The sequence below is a fragment of the Paroedura picta genome, chromosome 10, assembly GCF_049243985.1.
Source record: "Paroedura picta isolate Pp20150507F chromosome 10, Ppicta_v3.0, whole genome shotgun sequence".
Lineage (NCBI taxonomy): Eukaryota > Metazoa > Chordata > Lepidosauria > Squamata > Gekkonidae > Paroedura > Paroedura picta.
The window spans coordinates 33,802,775-33,829,125 of NC_135378.1; the positions used below are offsets into that span (position 1 = coordinate 33,802,775).

Sequence of the window (26,351 nt, forward strand, 5' to 3'; positions counted from 1 at the left end):
AATCCCTGGTCTGACATCTTCTAGCCCCAAAGTGGAGATCCCTGGGCATGCAAGAAAAGGCCACAAGAGCCAAGATCAGATACAATCCCTTCTGCCTAAGTTCACACAACCAGCATTGCTGTCAAATGGCTATCTAGCCTCTGCTTAAAAACTTAAGAACAAGAACTTGTCACCTTCCAAGGAAGCCTGTTCCACTGAGGAACTGCTCTAATTGTCAGGAACTTCTTCCATATATTTAGCCAAAATTCTTTTGAATCAATTTCATCCCATTGGTCCTGGTCTGACCCTCTGGGGTAACAGAAAACAACCCCATCCTCTATGTGACAGCCCTTCATTTACTTGAAGATGGCTATCATATCACCTCTTAGTTGTCTTCTCTCTTGGCTGAAAAGAAAGGGAACCTTTCTAAGGCAATATGTTTGTAATATATACAACGAGTAAATACAATTTCTTTTACATCTTTTATATACTAGAAGGAACAACCATAACGGCTTCTAGATCAATTCCATTTTCATTGGCTTCATCAGTGGTTGAACCCTCCAATCTCCCCAAAACAGTTTATAGTATCAAAGGTGGCAAAATCCTATCGCCTTTCCTTATCGCTGGCAGGACTCATGGGAATTGTAGTCCATGGACATCTGGAGGGCCGCAGTTTGACTGCCCCTGTAAACCATAGGTCTTTATACATTTTGTATGTATATATATCTAACTCAGAAAGTGATTTAATGGTCTCTCACAACAATCATTTGCAGAATGCCTGTGAAGTAGTACTGACCCTGCTTAGCTTCTGAGGTCTTACAAGATCAGGCAACATCATGCCGTCTCCCCTCCCGGACATAGGTACCTCGGAATAATAACTCCATATGATCTGAAACCTGAGGGAGTAAGGGGAAGAAAACCACATGCCTCCCTTAGACCGTTTATGCACTGGAGGTTTCATGCCAGGCTGCAGGCTGGAGTTTTAGACGTGGCAGGTTGCCCCACCTCTTCCTGCACCCACACGGGGGAGCATTTGGCCCGGTGTACCTCATCCGCCCCCGATTTGTGCTCCTTCACGGGAGCCAGGGCTGTGAAGTTCCCAGTGCATAAATGGTCTTAGATAGTTCTTTTATCATAATATTACTTAAAGAATAACTGTAAAACAAACACAAATGTATATATTTTAATTCTTTTTTAATGAGCCTTTTAAAATTCGGTACAAATATATAGGGGGTAGTCATCATAAGGCAACTGAGATATTTTTTTTCCTGTTTATGACTATTAATCAGGCACAGGGTGTACATAAAATATAACCCCAAACTATTAACTCATCATGACCATTTTTCGAGAGATGTTACTCCATGGGTAATGTCTTCTGATGAAATGTCTCTTTTCTTTGTGCACCGTGATACTAGCTCATTGTAATATTGGCACCATAAATGGTTTATGTCAGGGTAAAGGGTGGTACTCTCTTCATAGCCCAGTAAAAAATAAACTCTGTAATAAATAAATATTTAAAATAAATATCTGCAATCTGAAAGTGTATAAATTAGGTCCATCCTGAAGGGAAAAAATATTCTGAATTTCATTTCCAAGTCAGTATAGTCACCAGAACTTCATCCAACCAGCCCACTTGGTGTTCTTTTTATGCTCCCTGTCAGCTTGCTGATTTTTCTTCCAGTTTTCGATAGTCCAGCTCCACAAACTTTATTTAGGTAGTTTCTCATGGTCTACAGAAGGGAAATAATCCAGAGTAGTTGAGCCTCTGTCTGGTACGTAAACTGTCCAGTTTCAACTTTCTGTCATCTACTTGACCAGCACATTATCGAATAAACCTAAAAGACCACTTCATGGTAAGGCTCTTTCTCCTAAATCCAGACATTAGGAAATGAAGGCTTCTCTACAACTCAAGGGCCTCATCCATCCCAGCTGGTCCAAAATTCAACCTCAGGAGTCCATAATTCTTTGTGTCGAGACTAAGATTCCATTTCCTTTCTGTGCTGAACTTCAAGTGAACACTAACAAATCCTTGTAGAGTTCTGGCACCCTTTCCGGATCCACTGGCCTGGGCAAGAAATGAGTGAATTTCTGGTGCCTTTTAGACCGTGCCCCATCTCTGGGGCTGCCATCTTTGTTGAGGGCTACAAAGTACCACCGGCCTGAGTCGCCATGCTTGTACACATTGGAGGAATAAGTGTTGTACCAGTTCTCTTCAAACTGTTCTCTGAAGACACATTCAGGAGTGAGCTTTTCCTATAGAAAATAAAACAAAAAGTTAGAAAAGGGATTCACTCAAAGTGCAACCACCTACTCAGGAAAAAAAATCATTTCAAAAAGTCCAATATCAAAAGTAACTTTTCTCTCAACTGATGGAATAAGAATCAACCGCTTCTGCTGGGTTTAAACGTTTTGTATACTTCTACAAACAGCAGTGGAATATAAGGAAAGTGATTGTGTTGATTAAAAGTTTCTCCTTTTGCTGAGGATTACATTAGCAGCAAGGAAAATAGATATCCCAGGGTTACCACCCTCCAGGTGGTGACTGAGGATCTGCTGAAGATCTGCTGGGATTACAACTGATATTCAGGCAACAGAGACCAGTTCACCTGGAGAAAATGGCTGCTTTGGAAGGTGCACTCCATGGCATTTTACTCCACTGGAGTCACTCCCGCCCCAAAGCCCATTTTCTTCAGGCTCAACCTCCAGTTATTTCCCAACCTGGATTAGGCGGTCCTGCCAGAGCCCCACCTGAATCACAAAGGAGAAGGCGATCGTATCACTATTTCCTGCATTTCCTTTTATGGCTCCTTATTTTGCTCCCTAAAATGCAGTAAGTGAGCTTAAGGCATGACTTATGTTTAAGGCTGACCCAGGAAGAGAGTAGCTACTACACAATACTGTAGAGTAAGGATTCCCAACCAGGGCTCCCAGTGGTTCTCCAGCCTATATCCTGCCTTAATGGACTTGGCCATGCTTCCGGGCCAGTTCCGGGACTCCTTGAAACCTGAAAAATATTCCAGGGGCTTCTCCATGGCCGAAAGGTTGAAAAAGGCTGCAGTAGAGGTATCTCAGGACTTTGAAACTAATCAGAATAAATGTTACTTCACCCTCTGAACTCGCCCTCATTTTTATCCTCCAAAGTGACAAAATGTTCTCTATTCAATAGTGCAGTATAACCCTTCCTTATTTTCTTTTGAAGGACATTTTTTCTCAGGGGCAGATATGCCATCTTAACTTACAGGTAAATTTGTCAGTGGGCCCCTAATTTAAAGGACCAAAAGTAATCAGAACTGGAGGCCAAGAAGAAGGCTAAACCAAGCCTCAGTAACTTTGGCAGAAGCTCAGAGGTCAGTTCAGGATAACAATTGTTAGATCACCCATACGGCTGCCAGATTATGAGACAGGACCATTAGAGAGCTGATTCCCTTTGTTGATGCCAGATAAGTCACTTGCTGACTCCAGGTAAATAATAAAAGAGCTATAATGCACTTCTTATAGAAGCCAGTGGCAAAGTTCCCAATGTCTGTAATAGGGTATCTCATTCAACATAACGTTTAAGGGGCGTTAATGATGCTGAAACTTACAGAGCCATAGAGTTCTCCTTTCTCGTTCATTCCAAGGTAAAGGCCGCTGTCCACCCCTCGAATACTGACTAGTCCCACTGCCACACTGATGAATTCAAGGATACCTGCATTGACACAAAAAAACCACAGGTCTGATGTTAATTTCCATGTAAATTAAGATTGATGTATGAAATACAGTGCCCGCTGCTACTAAAAGAAATCTAGCTTGAATATTATAACAACATCTGCAACCTGGTTATTTTAGTAACAATTAGTTCTAGCAATCAATTTTGATATCTAATTGATCGGAGGGTATTGACTGAAGTCACAGAATCTGCAACCTTGCTGTAGTTGGGCTGGATATGGGAGACTTTCAAGTGATCCTATTTATGCTGCTTCCACACATGAAGGCAGGACATAAATATGACTAGTAAATATAATACTGAGAAAATTCAGTATAATTATATACCATATGATAATTAATATCATCAACAGTGGTATTAATATGATAATTAAATACCATCAACAAAAATCAAGCAAGCTTGACATTGCTTATCTTTGGCTGGTTTGTGCCCATTTATTCTTAAACCACAATAATGTTAGATGAATAGATTGGGGAAAATCCTTTGTTAATTTTTTTGCAGCTACACATGGTACTCATCATTGCCTTTCAGCTTTGAATCTCTCATATATGTATCAATATCTTTTTTAAAAAACTGAACTGCTTTCCATCGAAAGAAAAATAACATATATATGTTATCATGTACAATTTGTGGAGTTTTAACTGGAAATGGTTAGGTTTCAGATGTGTGACATTAAGGGGCATCCCCAGACCAATCTTTTGCAAATATCAGATGTTAAATCTTTCTGTTGCAAATAAATCATCAGAAATTTCTAATATTCAAAGTTCCATTGAAAGACATGGGAGGTACTCTGTATTTCTGATATCATTTTCAAAGACACTGTCGCCCTTCCCCCATCATAATAAGCAGGTGATTCAACTCACAAAGAGACCACATCAGACACATTTACTGAGAATGAAGATAGAATAAAGAAGTCGCAGAAATGTTTGATCTCCATTTCAGACTTTTTTTTTGGCAATTGCTTCGTGTTTACATGCTGCAAGACGTCTCCCTTCTGTGCAGAACTCTGCGTTGAACTAAGAGCTACTTTCCTTTGGAAAAACATTGGCATTTCCAATGTGTTGTAAATCAGTTAAGAACCTGCTGCAGGGGATTGTTTTGACTATCGGAAACCTGATAGAAAACCTCTTCAGTCACTGATTGTGCCTGTTAATTCACCAGGCACTCAATGACTGCCAATAATAGCCGGTTTCTTTAGATAAGGTTGGCCCGCCTGCAGCCTGCCCTGCTGGCTTGCCCTTTCAAATCAAGCAACTTTTCCCATTCTCAGAGAAGTCCCCTTTCTTGGTTATTAGTTGCACAATTGTGTTCTAAATCAGAGTGGCAGATTTTTGGACCTGGGAGGCCTAAGATCTAACACCTGCTTCTCTGCAGATTCAGTCACTGACTAGCCTTGGGCAAGCCGCTCTCTCCCCACTTCTTGTTCCAACAGGGTCAATTCAAGGCTCGAGCGGCTGCTTCAGGCACCACATCCCACCAAGGGCACTGACACCCAACTAGGGCTTGTCTCGTTCCCAGCTGGCCCGGCACAGAGGTGGTATGAGATGCAGCCTACGTTGGCCAGACCCACGTCACTGTCCAGATCTCAGCAAGCTCCAAAGACAATGAGTTTGCCTACGCCCAGCCATCAGCAAATACCTTGAGATTATTAAGTGGGAAGAGCAGACACCTGCCCAGACTCTTGCAAAGATTCATGCAGGCTTATGATGCACATATACCTCCCATTGATCTTTGGTAGTCAATGAGCTTAGAAAGGCACTGTCAAAAAGCTGTTCTGCAGATACCTAATATTCGGCATCTTGACTGTGAAGAAATCCCTGAGATATTTTTAGGCTTCGAGGAATCCCAGAAGTGGTGACATGCATGGAAGTAAGATGCAGAAACCAGCCAATCAATCCACTGATCATTTACCACTTCCATTGTGGAGAGACTAGACCTTCAGAGCAGCAAGGGAAGTGGGCTCCGGTGATGTCTAGGGATGTCAGCAGCTCTCCGAACTTCTGGGAAATACCGCGTGACCCCTGAGGAGCTCCTGCATAACCCCGGGGTGAATCCCCGGGCTACACTGACATTAAACAGCAATGTCAGTTCAGTGCAGTTGCACAATTCAGTGCCCTGGGTGTTCAGTTCAATTCAGCTGCATTTTGTATGCCCAGCACTGGATTTAAGATTGCAATCCTGCAAATATTTGCAGATGCATAAATTCTATTCAAATACATGGAGTCTATACACAGGCACTGGATCACAGGACTGAATTACAAGTGATTATCTAGAATTACATCCTCTCTTTTTATTAAGGGAACTGGAAGAAAACAGAGTAAAAGGCGGAAGGTGATGGGACCCTTTTCCTTCTCCACCCAGAGCCATGTTGCATGTGACACTGGTAACTGACTCAGCAAATATGTGATGCTTCATTCCTAAAGTGATAGATGCCAGGACTCAGCAGCCGCTGACCTGGTCACCTTCTCTTCTGACCTGACTCATCTGTGACATATTTCTGACAACGGAAGCACTCTAGGTCATGTCTAGGCTTCCAAAACTGCATGTACCACTGGCTTGCTTATTATTTTATGTTTTACCATCTATATAAGTCAGTTTCGATGTTCCATGAACAGAAAGATGAAGTGGAGGTCATTTCCTCAGGAAATGGTACTCAGCCACGTGGACCACACATGACAACTGAGGCAGGTGTGTGCATCAGCCCTGGCTGTTTGCAAGCTGCAAACCATCCTAGCTTCCCAAGCAGCTTGACATGTATGCACATGCAATACCTATGGGCATGTAATTCCAACATAGGTATTGCACAATGTTATCTCTGGCCTGGGTGCAACGGCCGGGATGGGCGCAGCAGGACCCTGCAGGGTGCTCCGAGGCACTCTTGGCAAATCTCCACCTGTGCAGCCATTCCGGCCGCTGTCCCCGGAATGTCCGAGCACCTGCACTCTGTGCTGTCCACAACACCTTCCACCCGCCTTTCCTAGTCCGGATTAAGTTGTTTTGAAACTTCCAGCTCGAGGAGAGCCGTTGCTATACCATCTGTTGCTATAGGATGCTTCCGTCGCGGCGGGGGGGGGGGGAGAGAGATGAAGCCGCCGCGAGAGAGAGAGAGAGAGCGACCGCGGGGAAGGGAGGAGGGCTCGAAGAGCGGCGCCTTACCGAAGAGGCTGTGGTCCTGCCGAGTGCCCTGGACGCTGCCGTCGGGCAGGATCTGCAGGTGGAAGCCCGTCCTGCAGTAGAGCTGCCTCCGGCGTAGGATGCCCTGCAAGTGGGCTAGGTCCGCGGTTCCTGCCGCCAGGCCCCCTCGGGAGCCTCTCTCGACGTGAGCCAGGCGGTCGCCCAGCAAAGGCGGCCTCTCCCCGGCAGGAGGCAACAGGAAATGGGAGCCCACCTGCTGGCCCAAGCCTTCCAGGCCGCCGAGGAAGCCCCCCACTTCGGCTAGGGGCGCCATGGGGAAGCCCGACGGGACGGCTCGGAGAGGAGGAGGAGGAGGAGGGCACAGCCGAGAACGACGGGGGCCGGCGCCCCGGTGCGGGGAGAGGGAGGCTCGACGGCGCCCGCTCTAAAGGCTCAGCCGATGCTGGAGGTTCTCTCGCCGGCCGGACTTCGCATTAAGATAGAGGCTGTCTGTCTGGGGAGGCTCTTCTCTCCCCGGGCATGGGGGTGGCGAGGCGGGCATAAACACATCGGCAGCCGCTGCAGGGAATGGGTGGGTGGGTGAGGGTGCCGGTGCCGCTGGCCGGGAGTCTCGGGGGCCGACGGACGGAGGAGCTCCACGCGAGGCTGTGCTCTCCCAGCGCAAAGAGCAGCGAGTGCGGCGGCACGGGACATATATACGTGCATGGGGCAGGTCGGTTCCTCTCCCCCCCGGACATATGCTAATAATGCCGAAGGTGGCTCGCACGCCGGGGAGCCGCGCCGTTTGAAATCTTAGACGCAGCTTCTTCTCTTCCCCTCCTCACACCTCTCCGCCCCTCCCCCGCCTCGCTCCGAAGTGACGAAGGGGAGTTCCGAAGGCTCCCCAGTCATCCACTCGCACAAACGCGCCCCCAGAGACGGGGCTTCCCACTCCTCCCTGGAAACACCCTCCCGCCCCGCCGCCCCCCTCCTCGCACACGCTGCCGTCGAGGGGGAAGGGCGGAGGCCGTCGGATCTCCGCTCCCGTTTGATGGCCGAGCCTCTCGCCGCTTGGCAGGGACTCCGGCAGCGGCAGCAGGAGGAGGGCTGGCCTCTCGCAGCGCCTTACGTGGACAGGTGCAGGGAAAGGTAAGACGCAGAAGCAGGAGAAAGGGCGTTACCTGAGGGTTAGACCTGCCCAGACACACATGAAAGGGAAGAACGGGGAGCAAAGATCTAACAGTTTGACTCCTTGGCTTTCAGAGCAACTCATAAAAGGGTTACATGCCTTGCCTCTCCCCCCCACACACACACACACACACCACCACCCTGCACCTTTTATCACCTCATGTTTCCAAAAAGGGGGATTTTTCTCATCTCCCCCAATGAACTGGCATCCTCTGCTGGGGTTTCCCCCTTCTTTTAAGAGCCTCCCTCCCTCTCCTCCTGCTTTGCTTTGCTTTCATGCTTCATTTATCACAGACAATGTGACACCTATCACTATTGTGAGGCCTGCACTGACACAGGGTTTAGCAGCAGTGCATATGACATACATAAAACAAGGATCGTTGTCTGGGCTATTTCAGAAGTTTGGTAAAGCGGATGACATTTCTTGTTTAGTCTGACACAATAGGAAGAGCCCCAAAGGGACAGCGAATATCAGAGCTGAGCACCTGTCCAAATGTCACGCTCATTTCCATCTTCTGCCATGACACAGGTGTGAATCTCAGAAAGGAGGCCCAAGGATTCCTGACATTTCCTTTAGATCTTACCAATCAGTGTCATCAAGCTACTCTAGGAGCTGCCATCAACTCTATGAGCCCAAGCTAGACGGATCTGGTAAGATCTCAAAAGTTAAGCAAGGCTGGCCCTGGCTAGTATTTGCATGGGAGACTCCTGAACAAACACCAGAGGCAGCCAATAGCAAGCCACCTCTGAACATCTCTAGCTTTGAAAATCCTATGGGGTTGCCATTAATCAGCTGTGACTTGACAGCTCTTCCTACCACCACTATGGGTTTCCCGGTTTTGGAGTACTTTGTTTTAGCACACACACACACACACACACACACACACACACACACACACACACACACAATGTCAGGAAAAACTGTTGGACCTCAGTGTATGAGTCCATCATCATACCAACCTGCCTGCCTTTGCCCATCTTTGAAAGAGGTGCCATTGTATCATAGAATCATAGGGTTGGAAGGGATCTCTAGGGTCATCTAGTCCAACCTGCCCACAGTGACTTCAGTTTCATACCAACAGTGGCATAGCAGAGCAATAGTCAACCAATGTGTGAAAACAGGGTGTAGAACAGAGGTACCAAACCACCCGATACCTGACCACCTGTGGACTGTAAAGCTGGGGAGGGATGCGGGGCTAGGTGAGCCTTTCCTCTTGCTACATGGGGCACTTCATCTGTTCCAGCAGCTCTCCCTTCCCTGCATGCTCTGTAAGGAAGGAAAAGAAGAAGTGTTTTCTGCTTTCCAAGCAAGGCCCCAGGAGACCAGGGCTGATTGCATGCATGCCACTTAATAGTGCTTTCCTGGGCCTCTTTTCCACTGTGTGCTGAGGTGCGTGAGAGAGACGGACTAGACCTGCAGATCAGCAAGGGAAGGAAACAAAGGGACAGACAGCCATGCAGGAACCTTTCTCCAGTCTTTCCATCCACTGACAGCAACATTACGATCTGCAGCCCACTTTAGCACTTCATCCAGTGTTTCTACTTTAAGGGAAGGCTTTGGCTCCTCATTTTTAACCCTCTCTTGTTAACCGATGTATCCTCTAGGTTAAAAAAAACTATCGCACCATTCTTTTTGCATCCCTGAAAGAGATTCTATGGCAATTGCTCTGATTTGCAGAGACCTGGATTTCCTTCCTCAAATTGGCTCCTTTACCAATTACACATAATGCATACAAGAGAGAGAGAGAGAGAGAGAGAGAGAGAAATGGGGGGAAAGTCCCTGCTGGTGCCATCCAGGAGTTCTCACAAGAAAGAGGAAGGAAGGCCTAATTCTGAGCCAAATTATTTTCTGCCTTAGGTGGAAGGGAGAGGTCGGCATGCTCAAGCACTCACTAGCACAACTTGCATTGCGATTGCATGTTGTCATAACGGCAACTGAACATTCACCTAACTGTTTGGGTAGTGTAGGAGAGAGTACGACTGTCACAAGGCCACACAGCAGACTCCCATGCCAGATGGAAGATTCCACTGGGGGTGTCCCCAGCACTGTCCAGCAGGGGGTTAAGGTGGATGCTCATGTGCAAAAATACAATAATCCCCATTGCAACCAGCTTTATCAAGAAACAAACAAACCTAAACTTCGCAGAGGAAGTTCCATCTGGTACTGTATCTTTATTAATTTGGTAACTTACTTCATTGATATCCCATCTTCCTCTCCAATGTGGAGGCAAAATGGCTTTCAACGTCCTCCCTTTATCCACACAGAAATTCTGTGAGTTAGACTGGGATGAGGGGCAGTGACTGGCCTAAAGAAAACTGGTAAGATTCCATGGCAAGGTGGAAAATGCAACCTGTGTCTCCCAGATCTCAGTCTGACAGACTAAGCACTCCAGTATGCTGGTTCTATTAATGGTTGCTGAAAGCTCCAGCTTCAGAAGAAGGAGAGCTAGTTTTTTTGTATTCCACTTCTCACTACCCAAGGGAGTCTCAAAGCAGTTTACAATCACCTGCCCTTCCTTTCCCCACAATAGATGCCCAGTGAGGGGGTGGGGCTGAGTGAGAGAACTGTAATTTGCCCAATTTGCCCAATTGTCACCTAGCTGGGCTGCATGTGGAGGAGTTGGGGACTAATTCTCCAGATTAGAGGCTACCGCTATTAACCGCTACTCCAAGCTGGCTCTCAGAGCGGTTTATGCATGCATATTCTTGTACAACCTTGTGGAAATTGTAGTTTATTGCCTCTGTCAGGATGTTGTATAATGCATTTTTAATTGTCTAAATAATAAAGAGCAAATGCAAAGGTTTAAAAAAATGTGCTCAGGGGTTTTTTGAAATGATTACCTTGTTGCTCAGTTACCTACTCCATAACTTTAGCAGACACAAGCCTTCTGATCAATTGATATCAGCTCCTGCACAGGCCAGCAACAGACCAAAGAACTACGCAACTGCAGAAGCAGCAAAAAAGTAAGCTAATCCAGGGGTAGTCAACCTGTGGTCCTCCAGATGTTCATGGACTACAATTCCTGGCAGGGGCTCATGAGAATTGTAGTCCATGAACATCTGGAGGACCACAGGTTGACTACCCCTGAATCTACGAAAGTTGCTCATTTCCATGTTAGTTAAGAGGCAAACAGTAAGGATGAGATGCACTGAATCAAGGCTCTGCTCATGTGCAGAGCATGGTGGTCAAACAGAGTGTTCACCTGGCAACTGTGTTCAGTAGCCTTAAGGAGAGAATGTGGATCCCCCTATACAGAGCAAGGAAAAAGGAACATAATAGAAGCAGCGGTGGAAGTCACGCTGTCCCCAGGATGCTGGGTGATAGTGTAAGTAGGGGGCGTAATAAATGCAACAAGTCAGAACCAGATTTCAAGAGAAGATCCTAGCAACTTTACCCTCTTCTTCTTCTTCCATTCTTGAAAAACTCTCCTTTGTGTTTTCTGATGATGATCCCTTGATAACTAATAGAGCAGCATTCTTTGTTCTGGCTGCTCAGAAGCTACAAGCCAAACAAGTGAAAGTTATAGAAACAAATACATAGTAGGGATATCAGCTTTGTTAAACCACAGGTTCCTTGTTGGTGTCACAAAAAATAAATTCAACTCTGTAAGTCAACATTTGGGGGAGGTTAATGCAGGGAGATGGTTTCTACTGTGCAAGATGGGTGGGATGAGCATTTGTTGTGAAAAGTGGTAATGCACAACAGGGACAATTCTTGAGTGATTGTTGAGTGTACTTTAAAATGCATGTCATTTGGCCTAGTCATTCCTCTGGAGAAATAAGCCCTAGGATTGTTCCTAGTAATCCCTTCCCTTTTTGCAGCCATATCCTTGTCCCCTTAAAAAGGTGGAAAACCTTCACCTTATAAGGTGAAAAACAGACAGGTTGCTAACGAGAGATCTGTTACACATTATGTAAGAAATACTATACTGGAGCACGGCAATACTATGTTGTTATATTGAATTACTCATTTAGCTCAGGATTCTCTCATTGGTTTAGGAACAGGAGTACTAAGTTAGTGATATGAATCCTTTAGTCTCAACACACAGCAATTTTACTTCTGTTGAAGATAAACACAGTAGATAATGTATCTGGGTTCATAGATGCTGTATACCTCTTAGAATATGCAAGAATTAGTGTGCATTGAGCAAAATAGGGGGAATGTCCTGCAGGGAGCATCAGAGGTAATGTGCAGATATCAGAAGGTTTCTGAACTAAATATGCTATTTTTAAAATAATCTCCTCTATGTCCTGATTGGCTCTTTGGAGACTTCCTATTCCTTTGAGCACTCTTCCTCCCTGCTTGCCTCCAGAATGACCTGAATGAAGACAACTGAACAGTCTCTCTCTCCTCTTTCTTTACAAAATTTGTTTCTTTTCTTAATAAAACTATTTTCTTTTACTCAGCCTACTGCATCATTGCTCTTTACAAATTTAAACTCTGCCAACAAGATCTAGATATATAGATTTCTAGGAAGTGGATGTGAAGTCCATGATTATAACATATTGGCAAGTCATAAATAGCCCCATGTTTATTTGTCATATTTTATTTATTTGTTTGTTTGTTTGTTTGTTTATTGAGATTTTTATAGCGCCCTTCCCTATGGCTCTGTGTGGTCTACATAAAACATTTTGGAACATTTACATAGAACACTATCAATATCAATATAACAATATAACAATAACAATAACATAACAGCTAGAACAACTGGAACAGTATTTCAACAACAATAACTTTGACACTCCCTTGGTAGGTTCAGCCTCTCAGTCTGGGGGGGGGGGGACCTGTATATGTTATGGGTCAGTCGGCCTCAAGCAAATGCCTGGCGGAAGAGCTCCCTTTTGCAGGCCCTGCAGAATTGTGGAAGTTCTTTTCGGGGAGCTCATTCCACCAGGTGGGGCCCAGGACTGAAAAGGCCCTGGCCCTTGTTGACGTCTATCATTGTTGACATCTATCATGCACACATATAGAGCCACGTAGCTGCTTTCACAGAATCATATTCTTGGTACATTGAGGTCAGTACTGTCTGCTCAGACTGCATGGTCTCTGATGAGGTCTTTCACATTGTGAAGATATGTGGGCCACAAACTAGCTCTTTGGTGCCCTTGTATGGACCATATTGGTGATATAAATGTAGTTGTGTGTATATATTGCACCTTCTACTGTAAAGAACTGAAAAAACCAAGATACTCTGTGGCTGTTCCTGATTAGGCTAACTGGGAAAAGGTACAGGATATCATAGAATTTACAACATTTTAAAACCACACAAAGTTTGCAATACCCATAATAATAACAGTAAAGCAGTAAAATCAGTATCAGGCCTTGAAGGAGGAGTGTGTCTCATAGCTTAAATGCCACTCAGCGCTTAACACCCACTTAGGGCAGCTGTCCCACCTCTGAGTGCCTCCTCCTCCAACTTGCTTGCCTGTCTGTCCAGCGGCCAATTAATCGCCTTTTGTCAACCACCCCTGACCACTCCCTCACCCTCCCATTTCCCTCTGAGTCTTGGAGGTTGCAGATCGTTGCTGCACGAGAGCTGCCCCTGCTGGTGAGTTCCATAACAGCTGCCTGTAGCCTTTCCAGGTCCTGAGGGGTGGGGGTAGCCATCTGCAGAGTTCTTCCACTCCACCCCCCTAATCTAGCGTCTGTCGTATTCTTGAATGCAACGGGCTTGGCCCCTAGTGAAATCATAAAACCAGTCTGGCCAGCTGATGTCTATTGATGCTTCCAGTGTTCTGCCCATTAGCTGCTTCTTGCATTCAAGGGAGTACATTTGTGTGGAGCAAGGTCCTGTAGATGTTTGCATTCTGTACACATGAACTCTCCTAGCTCCTACTATAAATTCCCATTTCTTTATATGAGATTGAGCAATATATAATAGTACCATTCTATGCAAAATTATACCTCTCAAGTTCATAACTCTGGTTAAGATTGCATTATAAATCAGAAGTGTTCACAGCCAAAGAGTTCTATTCCAGTTTGGTCCTACCTTGCTTCATTTGGTTTGTGATTTGTCCTGACTTATGTCCTAACCTATATTTCAAGACACAGAGGTAAAAGTGTTTGGGTCATTCTAAAATTAGAGCTCATTGGACTACATAATTTGCCCAATTTAAGTTTAGCTGTGCCTTGACAATGCAGATAAGGAGTCTAATGTAAGTGAGGACTACACAATATACATAAACTAGTAATCAAGCCCGTTGTACTCACAATACAGCGGGCGCTAGGCAAGGGAGCCCCTGCCAGCCGCGCTGTGAGCGGCTGAGGATGGGGGGGGGGGAGAGGATCAAAAAAGGGGAGAGGATGGGGGGGAGAGGATCGAAAAAGGCAGAGAAGGGTGTGGCTGGCCCTGGCCGGCGGCCTGACACGGCGAGACGTGCTTCACGCCTCCGACGCTTGCAGTTGCTCCCTTGTTGGCAGGGCGGGAATCGGAGAGGCCAATCGGCAGGCGCTTCGCCCTTCCTCATCCCGGACAGAGCCTGCCCTAACTCCTCCCCCTAAGCCCTTACGGCTTTATTTAGTCCGCGGCGCCCGCGGCGCTGCGAGCAGGGTTAGGATACTAGCAAGAAAGCCCATTGCAACCAGGAATGCAATGGGCGCTAGGGCCCAGGTGACACCAGCAGGTGCAGATGCATGTGCCATAGGACGTATGGCAGCAGGAGCCATAGGAGATAATCAGGGCTCATTTGTAGCAGGGAAGCAAGGGAATGAAAACTATATTAATATACTAATGCCTACAACAGTTTGCCATGTTTGCTTATTTGTTTATTTGATTTCTATACCGCCCTTCCATATGGCTGATCCACATGAAAGATGGATTACAAATTCGTAGTCGAGTCCTCCTCACAGCAATGTGGGGTGTTACTATTCCCTTTTTACATGTGGGGAAAGTTAAGGTGGTAAGGATGTGACTTGCTAGAGTCCTGGATCCATAAACTTCCAATCCAGCTGTCCTTTGAATTACGCTGGTTCACTGCATTCATGTGACTCCAGCATTGCAGCATGTATGCTTACCAACCTCAATACGCTGTATATTGTTATCTATATAAATGTTATTTCTCTGTCGAAGATGTTTCAGTATTAAATCTTGAAAGGGCTGGAGGGGGAAAAAATCACTCAGCAGGCTTACACTTTTGTTTAACAAAAACATTATGGCGCTATAAGAAAGAACAGGAGGCACTTTTTAAAGTCTCTTTCCATGTGTCTTTTCAGTCACCGTGTAAATCTGAGAGATCAAATGGATTTGGCTGCTTTGCTGTATTTGCTGGAGAGAGTTTGGGGCTAATTAATTGGCAGGTGGCTTAAAGCAGGTAATGCTATACCTTTTCATCACAGCAGTCCTAAGTACTGCCCTGTGCACACCTGAGTGATTAAAAAAAATTGTTGAAAGCGAGTGATTTATTATGGAAGGATTTAAAACTCCCAAATGAAAATAATGTTAAATACAATGATCAGATAAATCACCTCTGAAAGAGAGTGAAAGAGAGACAGAGAAAGAACTTGCAGGCTTGTTGGAAAAGCTGCTGCAGATAGATGTTATATAAGTTTACCTTTCAAATAACAGGGGCCTGTCATGTGGCTGGACCCCCAAAATCCACCATCGAGCTTTCAAAGCACATCTGTGTAAACATTATCACATCAGTGCAAAGCATCAACCAATAGGCTTTTTCTTTGAACCAAATCTTCTTAATTGCAGGACTAAATCAAAGAACCAGATCAAAGATGCAGAATCCAAAGAAGAACCAATGGTGCACAGTGGTGTCTTAGAGATAGCTTTTTAAAAGTCTGAAACACCAATCAAGTGTTTTTCCCCATATAATTGACACAAGGAAGAAGGATCAAGCTATAATTAATGCAGCAGCATACTGCAAAACATCGGAAAAGTCAACTGGACCAAAGCTATTACCATTAAGAGAGAGATGATCAGATACAGAGTATGTCAATATTATTCCAGTTTGTAACAGGACTTTGTGTTTAGATATTTATGTCCCCACTTTTCTCCCCAACTAGGACCAAATTGCTCTTCTTTCCTTCATTTTAAAGTAACACTATAGGGTAGAATAGGCTGAGAGAGTGATTGAACCTAAACCACCTAGTGAGATTCCATAGCAGTGTGGAGATTTGAATCCAGGTCTCTGATCTAACTATTTTAACTATTGCCCTTTGTTGATGGCAGCTTTGTTCCAAGAAAAGGCACAAGTAGGATCCACCATGTGTCATTTACTTGCTATCCCAAGAAGTTAAAAAAGCAAGCTATCAGAAGCACAGAACCATCATCTGGAACAGATACCTTTCCATTTTAGAACAAAACCAGAATTAATGAGGGAGACGTCCTGATGACTTTATCTTCACTTCAGATAAGCCGTTTGGAAGCAGTAGGAAGGAAGGGAATATTTAACTCCTTTACTCGGCACATTTTCACTCAAGCTGTTACTCTGTCCAGCTAGAAATATCTAGTCACAAGAGACACCACGAAGTCCTTGTGGCAGAGGGGGTCTGAAAAGTGTTGTATACATTGTGGAAGAAGATGATCTGGATTAGTCTTGAAGATGTGGTCTAAAAATGGATGGCTATTTAAAGGTCCCTTGGACTGCAAGGTGAACAAACCAGTCAGTCCTAGAGGAGACCAGCCCTGACTGCTCTTTAGATCCTGATGACTCAAATACTTTGGCCACCTCATGAGAAGGAAGGACTCCCTGGAGAAGAGCCTATGCTGGGAGCGATTGAGGGCAAAAGAAGAAGGGGACGACAGAGGATGAGGTGGCTGGATGGAGTCACTGAAGCAGTCGGTGCAAACTTAAATGGACTCCGGGGAGTGGTAGAGGACAGGAAGGCCTGGAGGATCATTGTCCATGGGGTCGCGATGGGTCAGACATGATTTTGCACCTAACAACAACAACAACATTTAAAGTTACATATGAAACATCCAGTTAAAAGTCAGATCCTGTAAAATTCATAGGGATGGGTATGGATATAGTTTGTTTCAGTTCATAGTGTACCCAGTTCTTGAGCCATAAACAATTATCTTTAGACCCTATAGGAATGACAGGATAAAGGAGTCCAACCCTCTGCACAATGTAGGAAATTCCCATCCACAGTGACCTCAATGCCCCTCCAAACCAGAATCCCTGGCCAGTCTGGCCTGGTGGAAATTTGCCTCCAAGCTCCAAAGTTCAAACCACCTCTGCTTCTCACTTACCTTGAAAGCCCCTTTCTGAGTTTGGCATTAACTTGTTTGCAACTTGATGTAATGTATGTCAAGAGGGAAGAGATCACTCTCCGGCATTGCCCTAGTTCTTTAGATGAGGGGGAATTTCCTTGGCTATGAGCCACATTATACACTGTTCCAACACCTGTCACTATGGAAGCATCGCCATAGATTAAATGTTGCAGTGGCTGCTAGTGTAAAGCCAGAAAGTGCTCTATAATGGCAGTTGCTACAGTGAGAAGGAGATATAGATTCAGTTCTAAATGGCAGATTGAGTCACACATTACAGAGCTGACATGGTGAACACCATGCAGTGCCTTGGATTCAATGTGTGCCTGGAATTCCATGCTGGGAACTCAGTTTTCCAGTATGCATGGGCAGCATTACCTCCTGGGGCTTAAGCCTTCTTCCTGCTCCACTGTTCTAGATCATAGACTAGAACATAGAATCATAGAGCTCTAGACATAGAGCTCTGGTGCAGTTCATTAGCTTTGTGACATGAGAATGCCCGACCCTCCAGTGCCCTAGAGATACCAAATTCACAGGAGATGATTCTTCTCTGGAAGTCAGGTAGAGAAGAATTTGGTGAGGGTTAGATTTATAGGGTATGAGGTACCACTGCTCCTCCCAATAAGGTGTCCCTAGGAAAGTATTTTCCAGGGACATGACAGCCATAGATTCAAGAGGTTCAGGAGTGTATTGATTGGACCCTGTGCAAGCTAGAGATGCCGGACTCACAGGACATCTCACCCTGATGGTTTTTTATATGCCCTCCAAGTTATAGGCACTTATGACCCCCCAAAGAAGATGCTGTGGGGGATAGTGCTTTCTGGAGATAATCTCAAGCACCGGTTCAAGCTATACAAGCCAAAGGCATAGGGAACCTCACCTTGCCACCTGTTCCTCTACAATCTCTCCAAATTAGGGGCAGATTACATATATGGGATCCCAGTTATGGACAAACCCCCCCCCCCAAAGAAAGTCTTCTCCAGTGCTCGCTGTAGAAATGTCAGCTGAAGATACAGGAATACCTCAGGGACAAGTCAGTGACAGCAAGCTCACAGAGAAACATCCAGCCAGTCACCGGAAGCAAGGCAAGCATCCCCCCTCTATGCTGACAGATCCCACACCCATGGCAGGTTCTGAAGGACAGAAAGGCAGGCATCTCTAGAGGGTGAAGAACTTCTCCCAATAACAAGCACCCTTTGCACCCACTTTCCCTCTCATGGTGCACAGAAGTGTCCACAATCAAGAGGGATGGGGAGATATGAATGTGGGTCCTTAGCAAAGGCACCCAGTAACTAAGACACTCTGATCGGCATAAGGAGACAGGGTGTCTCAGAGTCCTGAGGCCAAACCCCAGCAGAGGAGAGGTGTTCATAATCAAGAATAAATGAATGTGCTCTGCTTTTAACAAGTTTTCTGCCTCTCTGTCTAACTGCAAACACCCAACAGAGGAGAAGGTGTGGAGCTGAGATGAGGGTGTCCATAGCATTCTGATCCCACAGAGCAAAATAGGAATTCTTTTATTGGCAGCCAGCAGAGCCTGTTAATCTTTGGAGGGCCCTATTGGTGTTTCCAAGATTGGAGAATCCCTCCCCCCATTCCTTTGAAGTTTGCTAAACATTTTAATTCTTCCAGGAAATTATCCATCCACAAACTGCTGCAAACCACTTGACTGTGGAAAGTTCTTGCTGGTTGATCTGCCACATGAACCACGAACTTGTCAGAATTCCTGATGAATTTCAGTTCATAAAGTAATTCATGCCCATCCTGAAACTCTATGAACAGTTGAGTCCTGCCTCTCAAATTCGACCACAAATAGGAACAGGCTCAGGGTAAGATTTTGGAAAGCCTTCAGAAGGTGCCCTTAGTTTCCAAACCAACAGAATGAATAAAAATGCATTCTTAGTAGGGTCGCTCCAAGAAACTGTGGATGGGACAGTTGAGGAGGCAGGCTATGTTGGGAGTCAAAATCATTTATTTCAGTCAAAACTAGCAGCTTGAATGGAGCGACCCAGTGAGATAATTGCAGCCTTTACATTCTGTTCCACCTGCAGCTTCCCAGTAAGCTTCAAGTTTAGCTCTCTGTAGTGTCACATAGGACATTTTGAATGCTACCTACAGCATTCCTAATAAGAATTAAAATACCTTCTGGGAGCCCAACCCATAGGTTTGCAAGTTTGGAAAAGCTTAGGGATTAATGAGCCCTCTCAAAATTGATAATTAAGCAGCTAAAAGGTTACAGTGCTGCAATTAATTAGAACCAATAAAACATTTCTAAAATGACTGTCAATTACAGTCAATTACAAAAGAATACCAAAATATTCTTTTAAAAACTAGTATCAGTATGCTTAGAAGGGAGCAAGGGGGGGGGGAATACAAAACAATCTGACCTTTTTCAAGCATAGCCTTTCATGTCTGAACTCTGAAGCAGTTTTGCTGCTTTATCAAGTACCAAAAGACACGATAAGGAACTTTTTTCACCTATTTGCATTAGTCACGTGACAGGAAAAGATAACTCTAAAGTTTTTCTGGCCCTCCTGTGATGCTATTATAGAAAGTTAAATACATTTTAAGAGGTTTTTTCCCCCTCAAGAACACATTATTCTACTTCGAGCACACATTGCAATCTAATCATTTCCCTTTGACTTCCTAGAACGGCATTTTCAATGGCATTGAATAAATATATAGGTGATTCAAGTTTTTTAATTAAAAAAAACAACACTCCCAAAGCAAAAGAATATTATGATTTGCATAGGCAATGGAATTCCTTGACAGTTTCCTAAGAACTGTGTATTGTTTTGAGGTTCATTTGTATTGGAGTGAGCAACTGAGCATGCTTGGAGATAAGGAGGTGTTACATCACTCAGTGTGTGCTGATGAAATCTCCTTGAATGGGACAACTCTCTTTAACTTAACCTGGGAGCAACAGCCTCTGCAGCCTCCTCTCGTGCTGTGTCCTCTCTCTTCTCACATGGCCTTCCATGAAGACACATGTCTCTGCAGGTCTTTCCTGTAGATACAATGCCCTCATCCTACCACACACATGATGCCAGGTTAGTTGGCCATTTGTGATATGGAAAGTACTTTTTAGATGAAGCTTCTCTTTCTTCTTTAGACTGCAACCTGAATGTGAACTGAATATAATTGAATAAATGTAAGGTTCTATCTTTTCTGCAATATTCTTCTTCGGAGATTTATTTTATTGTACTTAACATCACACTTCCATGACTGGACAAGGCTCTGATATATCAACCAAATATCCCAATTATTTGATGGCTTACTTCGGTGCAGAAAAAGGAAATATTATGTTCTGCTTTTCCATAGAAAATTAGTTCCTTATTTGTGAAGTGGTGGATCCTTTAGCATGTGATTTCTGTCATTATCACACCAACAGGGTGCCCCCAGGTGGTATAAAAAATCATAACGGTTCAAAGGAAACATGACTATTCTGGGTTGTTGCTTTTTTTTAACAATAACAGATTGTTTTAGAAGAACTGGATGAACCTCATTAATCCACATACATATATCAATATGCATATATAACAGGATCAAGGTCTTCTACTCTTAAGAGGGTGAAGGATGATGTAGAACTATAAAAACACCCAAAGCAAACGAAACCAATAGGCAAAAGGTTGCGTCTTGTTGAGATTTAGTAAATCCTACAGGTCCCAGGTATTCAATCCCGCTTTCTATTGCTTCTTCAGTAGTTGCAATTGTAATCTTAATATAACATCATATAGCATCACCTGTATTACAAGTACAGGATATCATATAGGCAATAGCTCTTCAGTAAAGGGGTCACTTCTTCAGTTGTGCCCCTCTTATTATTTTTACATTTGCGGCCACAAAGTATTTCCAGTGTTCTCAAAGCAGGAGTGCATAGAGGAGCTGTCATGAGGAACTCTGGGAGCTATGCTCAGGAACTAATTGGTCTATTTGAATGGCTGAAATCTCAAATAAAATAAAATAAATAAAATAACGTGGAGGAGAAATTGTGGACTGAAGATTCCAGGAGGTTGCAGCTAGAGGGATGGGGAGAGGTAGATGAACAAATATGGTTCTGTTGGAACATGATAAGCCACAAAACTAACAGGTATAGCTGAGAAAAAGCTGTTAACTCTGCAAACTGCAGCAGAGTCACACCCCTGTAGGTCCATTGAAGTCTATGATCTTCAGAAGGGTCCAGCTCTCTTGATGATGGCTCTGTCAACTGTAGAAGACCATCATAAGCACAAACAGCAAGGTAACATTTCATCTAGTGGTCTAAAATGTTCCATTGACATTTAGGCATCACTTTTGGTACATTATAAATTATAAAATCTTGTTTTGGGGTGTTCTGGAGGTATTTTAGTCCCAAATATTTCTGCATTTGGAGTTCCAAAATATTATTCTGTCATGCCTTAAATATGTCCTATTATTAGTTTAATGCCTGTTCCAGCTTGTTCCTGGATGTTCCAGAGGCATTCTGACATTGAAAGGGTTAATAAAGGTAAATAAAACTTTTTCAAAAATATTGTCCTTGAGTGTCTGTAATGCAAATTGTGTGTGTGTGGCATTGCTTGTTTAATGTCTGTTCTGGTGTGTTCCAGTGGTATTTTGGCCTAGAGCAAAGTAATAAAGGGGTGAAAGTTCCACATTTTCATTTTTTAAATATCGTTCTTGAGTGTCTCTAATGCCTCCCACATTTTTTGTGGTACTCTTGTTTGTTTAATGCCCATTCTGTGATGTTCAAAGGGCATTTTGGCTTGGAAGGGGTTAATAAAGGAGTGAGAGTTCCACTTTTTTCATTTCTAAAATATTGTTCTCAAGTGTCTGTAATTCATCCCACTGTTTTTTGTGGTACTCTTGTTTAATACCTGTTCCGGCCTGTTACTGGGCGTTCTGGAAGCTTTTTGGTCTGGCTGGGTTAATAAATATGCTGCTTTTCTGCCTTTTCATTTCCAAAACATTGTTTCCAAGTCTCTGTAATGTATCCCACTGGTATTGTTTGTGTAATGCCCCTCTGTCCCAAAAAGAAGCTGTTCCAAAAAGTAGCACAGCTAAGACATGGTCTTAGCACAGCTAAGACATGGTCACAGTTGAGGCATAGGATCACCAGAGGTTGGACACCAGTGAAAGGCTAACATCAGCAGCGGCACCATAAATGAATAACAACTTTTTCCTGGCAATATTTATGTATGTATTCCATTTACACGCCGCCCTCCGATATCCCGGCTCAGGGTGGGATACCGCTTCAATAAAACAACACCCAATTCAAACAATCGATGCAACTATCTCAACCCATATTTAAAACCACCTTTAACGAACAGCATCAATGTCAATTGCAGCTAGTAGGTCGAGGGTCTGTTTCCAGAGAGATGTCAAGGAGAGAGTGTTTTTAAAGGGGGGGACGGGACGTTATATGTTACAATAACAACGTGCTTGAACGACAGGCGTGAAGCAAAGCCAACTCGGAGCGAGCGAGGGCGGGAGGGCGAGGAGAGGCGCGCGGAATAACGGGATATTGGAAGCCGGGGAGCCTCTCCTCTCGCGAGACCGGGCGCCCGCTCCGTGGCTCGCGCTATGGCAGCGGCGCTGCGGGGTCTCCTCAGGTGGCGGCGGCGGCGGGGGTGTCGCCCTCCGGGCTTCGGCGGTGATGGCGGCCCGGAGTGTGGCCAGGGGCGGCGCCTGGGGGGCTTCGGCGGCGGCGGCGGCGGGGGGGCGCCGAGCGGGCTGGGCGTCGTGGCGGCGGGGGCGGCCGGCGGGGCGCTCGCGTGGCTCTGGTGCCAGCGCTTCTCCGAACGGGCCGGCGAGCGGACGCCGCAGGAGCGGGGCGGCCGCGGAGCGCGCGGAGGGGCCGGCGAGGCTGCCCAGGGCCGAGGGCTGCTGCCCATCCCCGTCGCGGCCGCTGCCAAGGAGACGGCGGTAGGTGTGCGCCTCGGCCTGCCTCCTCTTCCCTCCCCGGCTGTTTCTCCAGGGGCGGGGCCGAAGGGGATGCTCCTGAGGGAGGGGCTGCCCGTCCTGCACTTGCCACTTTTAGGGTCCCCGCTGTTTGATGGGCGGCGTGCTAGGCAGCAATCCGGCGTTTAATTGCGCACAATTAACCCTCGCTTTACCTGTTGAATGGCTGCCTGTCGTAAAACTGTTATTGGTGCGCCCTAAAAAAGTGGCGAGCATCCTCTTTCAGAAGCAGCAGTTATTGCAGAGGCAAGCGCGTCCTTCTCTTTGCAGGGCAGTCCCCTCCCTTCTCCTCTCCTGTGCAGCCCGCACAGTGCTTGAGTCAGCATCTCGGATCACAGCTGCTGTTGGGGAGGGGAAGGGGATGGGCAGATGAGCAGAAGGCTAGCTGAAAGCCGATCCGCCACAACAAAAATCTTTTCAGCGCGGTGACATTGTCAATTATAGACAAGCAGCTTTTAGAAGTTGATTAATCTAAAGTATTTATACATAAGATTGGATTGGATAGGACCCACAGTGATGGCGTTAAAACTATGTGTCGAGTGGTACCTGCTAGATATGGAGGGAGGTGGGATTCACAGTCTGAATAGTTCAGCCTGGAAAAGGCAGCCTAAGATGGTGGTGAGCTCCCTCTCACTGGCAGTCTTCAAGCAGTAGCTGGACAGCTACATATCATGAATGCTTCAGGCTGATCCTGGATTGACCAAGGGGTTGGACTAGATGGCATGTATGGCCCCTTCCAACTCTATCCTTTTAAGACTTGTTGTTTCCTGCCCTGAGCTGCACAGGGAAGGTTGGGCTATAATAAAATTATTTACTTACATCCTTAAAAAAAAAGGAACCCCTGTCCCTTGATGCAGTGGCCTTCAGAGTTATCTACCTGTCTCCTCTTTCTTGCTTCTTATAGTCTTGGCGAGTCACTTGGATGCAGTAATTTGTTATATAAGTGATTTGAGCCATATAGTTTTCCCATGTGGGAATTATTTCACAGTAGGAAAATACAAAGCAAAGTTGCATATTTCTTAGGATGCTTGAATTGCCCAAATAATTAAATTCACCTTGGCTGAAAAGTGACTGGCTACAGATTCCTAGTGCATTTAAACTGTATGCACAACAATATATATATGTGAGATTGTTGCATGTGTTTAACTGTGCAGTAGTCATACTTATTCTAACTTAAGAATTTCCATGTGGAAAATGCATTATGGTTGAAGTGTTCCTGAGGAGGAATAATGTGTGCTGAGTTGTAATTTTTTTTCACACTGAAGCACCAGATTTTTTTGACCCATTTTTATAAGGCATTTTACCAAATATGGAAGAAGCTTGCCTAACTGGGATCCATTAGAGCAAGTCATTCAGTTGTCATTTAATTTTAAAAATCTTAATAGCTGGTAATAGTGTATTCATGTTTTTTTCATACAAGAAAGGTGAAATTGAATATCTATGGCCGTTAAGAAGAGTTGTGATTTTCCATGTTATGAAATATTAATGTTTATTATATTACAGGTGTACAACAGTAGAGACGTTGACTGTCAAAAAGAGTTATGTTCATAAGTTTGCATAGGGAAATGCATATCAGGCAGGCTGCAGTCTAGGCAGCTGTAAATCCCATCATTGCATGATCCAGATTAATCCACTGCCTGTGATAAACTTGCAGATCTTTATCATGGTTTGCTGTTTTTTCTAAAAGTATCCTATGCAGAGTACTAGACAGCAATAACTAAATCTGAGGAAGAGATTCTAATCTACAGTTGTTAGACTAATCATAATAAAGGAAAGGCAGGTATTATTTCCTTTATGCAGGTTTATGGTAGGGGTGATTTCAACGCTTCCAACTATGCTGACATAATGTCAATCAAAGAGCAGATTGAAATAAAAAAGACAAAAATTCAGGGGGGAAATGCACTCAAGTTATAGCAAAACTGAACTACCTTACTATCAAATTCATATCTCAAAACAGAATCAGTACTATGAGATTCTGTTGGAATTGAAAATATGGATTCCAAAGAAGTTTTAGTGAAATAGAAATGTTGGGTTGGAAACAACTTGTCCTATAATTCAGCATTAGCCCTCCCTGTTAGGTTAAAGCCAACCTTTTAATCACCGGGGACCTGTCAACGCTTGACAATTTTACCGAGGCCTGGGGGGGTAGTCTTTTGCTGAGGGATGTCACCACCACCTGAGCCCCTACTCCACTTGCTTTCCCGCCAGCGCCCCTGACTTCCCGCCGCCTGTTGGGGGGCGCTGCCAGCAGCAGTTGTGCATTGCCACGCCAAGGGGGAGCCCCAGCCATAGCGGCTGCTGGAGAGCACCAAAGGTGAGCTGGCGGCAGAGTGGCAGGGCAGCCCCCAAGACAGCAGCTGGGGAGGATGATGAGGCGGAACCACGGCCCGGTACCAACTGATCCACAGACCGGTAGCGGTCTCCAGACCGGGGGTTGGGGACCACTGGGTTAAAGTATGCACAAATGACCAAAGTGCAACCATAGAAAACACTTATGATGCTTCTCCAAGTACAACTTCACTTTTTTCCTCTCCTGAGCTGAATATTGCAGGAAGACTGCAGGAAAACTGAGCAGTAGTGTTTATTCTCTGTTTCTGTCTTCAGTAATGAAACTCTATATGCAGAAGTGCTTGAGGTTCATTATTGTTTAACATTCAGAAGCAGTTATTCACATATGTTGCAACAGACTAACATGTCTACTTTTATTAATTATTTATTTATTTGTTAGTTTTCTAAGCTGCCCCTCACCAATATGGTCTCAGGGTGGCTTCCAACAGATATGTAGATTAAAAACCCAAATACAATAAAATATTTTAAAAACTTAAAATACATCTATTTTTGAGAGTCATAGTCTGGAACTGCATGCCATCTATTTTTCCTGGAATTTGTAGATCTTTATGTAAGTAGATTGTCAAAACACATCATATTATGCAATGTGTAATAGCTACAGTGTAGGACATGAATTAGTTTGAGATGAAAGGAATGACAATTGTGACCATACAGGTAATACATAATACTTTGGATAAACATGACAAAAATACAAACTTTATGGTGAATATGGGATATATAAATATATAGAAAACATAGCATAATTTGCTATCTGTCAGTTTTGGAGATAGATTCAGAATCTATTAATACTTTGATATTTGACTAAATTTCCCCTATTTTTCAAATCACAGCAGCAAGCTTAATGTTTTTATTTATTTCAA

The 26,351-nt window shown here is 44.7% G+C and overlaps 2 protein-coding genes across 6 annotated transcripts in view; one reads left to right on the forward strand and one right to left on the reverse strand.

Annotated features, from left to right (window-relative positions):
- Positions 1-1,185: 1,185 nt before the first annotated feature.
- On the reverse strand, positions 1,186-9,348 carry FGF20 (fibroblast growth factor 20). Of its 2 annotated transcripts, none has more exons than XM_077302085.1 (3): positions 9,143-9,348; positions 3,564-3,667; positions 1,186-2,232 (listed from the first exon to the last, which is right to left on the reverse strand). In XM_077302085.1, the coding sequence occupies exons 2-3, from the start codon at positions 3,591-3,593 to the stop codon at positions 1,987-1,989; spliced, it is 276 nt and encodes a 91-aa protein (XP_077158200.1). In that variant the 5' UTR covers positions 3,594-3,667; positions 9,143-9,348; the 3' UTR covers positions 1,186-1,986. The 2 variants fall into 2 exon arrangements, with proteins under 2 accessions (XP_077158200.1, XP_077158199.1); XM_077302084.1 differs by lacking the exon at positions 9,143-9,348 and adding an exon at positions 6,842-7,671.
- Positions 9,349-22,719: 13,371 nt separating this feature from the next.
- Positions 22,720-26,351, forward strand: part of MICU3 (mitochondrial calcium uptake 3) — a 36,335-nt gene continuing 32,703 nt past the window's right edge. For 2 of the 4 annotated variants that reach the window (XM_077302091.1, XM_077302092.1), the window contains exon 1: positions 22,727-23,106. In XM_077302091.1, the coding sequence (XP_077158206.1) occupies positions 22,765-23,106 (342 nt within the window). In that variant the 5' untranslated portion in view covers positions 22,727-22,764. Of the gene's footprint in view, positions 23,107-26,351 lie in introns of all 4 variants that reach the window. The other 2 variants (XM_077302093.1, XM_077302090.1) reach the window with 2 other exon arrangements.

Bases quoted from the DNA above. Each gene is read 5' to 3' on its own strand.
- FGF20 (XM_077302084.1), bottom strand. From the start codon at position 7,133: ATGGCGCCCCTAGCCGAAGTGGGGGGCTTCCTCGGCGGCCTGGAAGGC. The intron at 3,668-6,841 runs GTAAGGCGCCGC...GTGTCAATGCAG, and splicing joins GCAGGACCACAGCCTCTTCG to GTATCCTTGAATTCATCAGT. The intron at 2,233-3,563 runs GTAAGTTTCAGC...TATTTTCTATAG, and splicing joins AAGGAGAACTCTATGGCTCT to GAAAAGCTCACTCCTGAATG.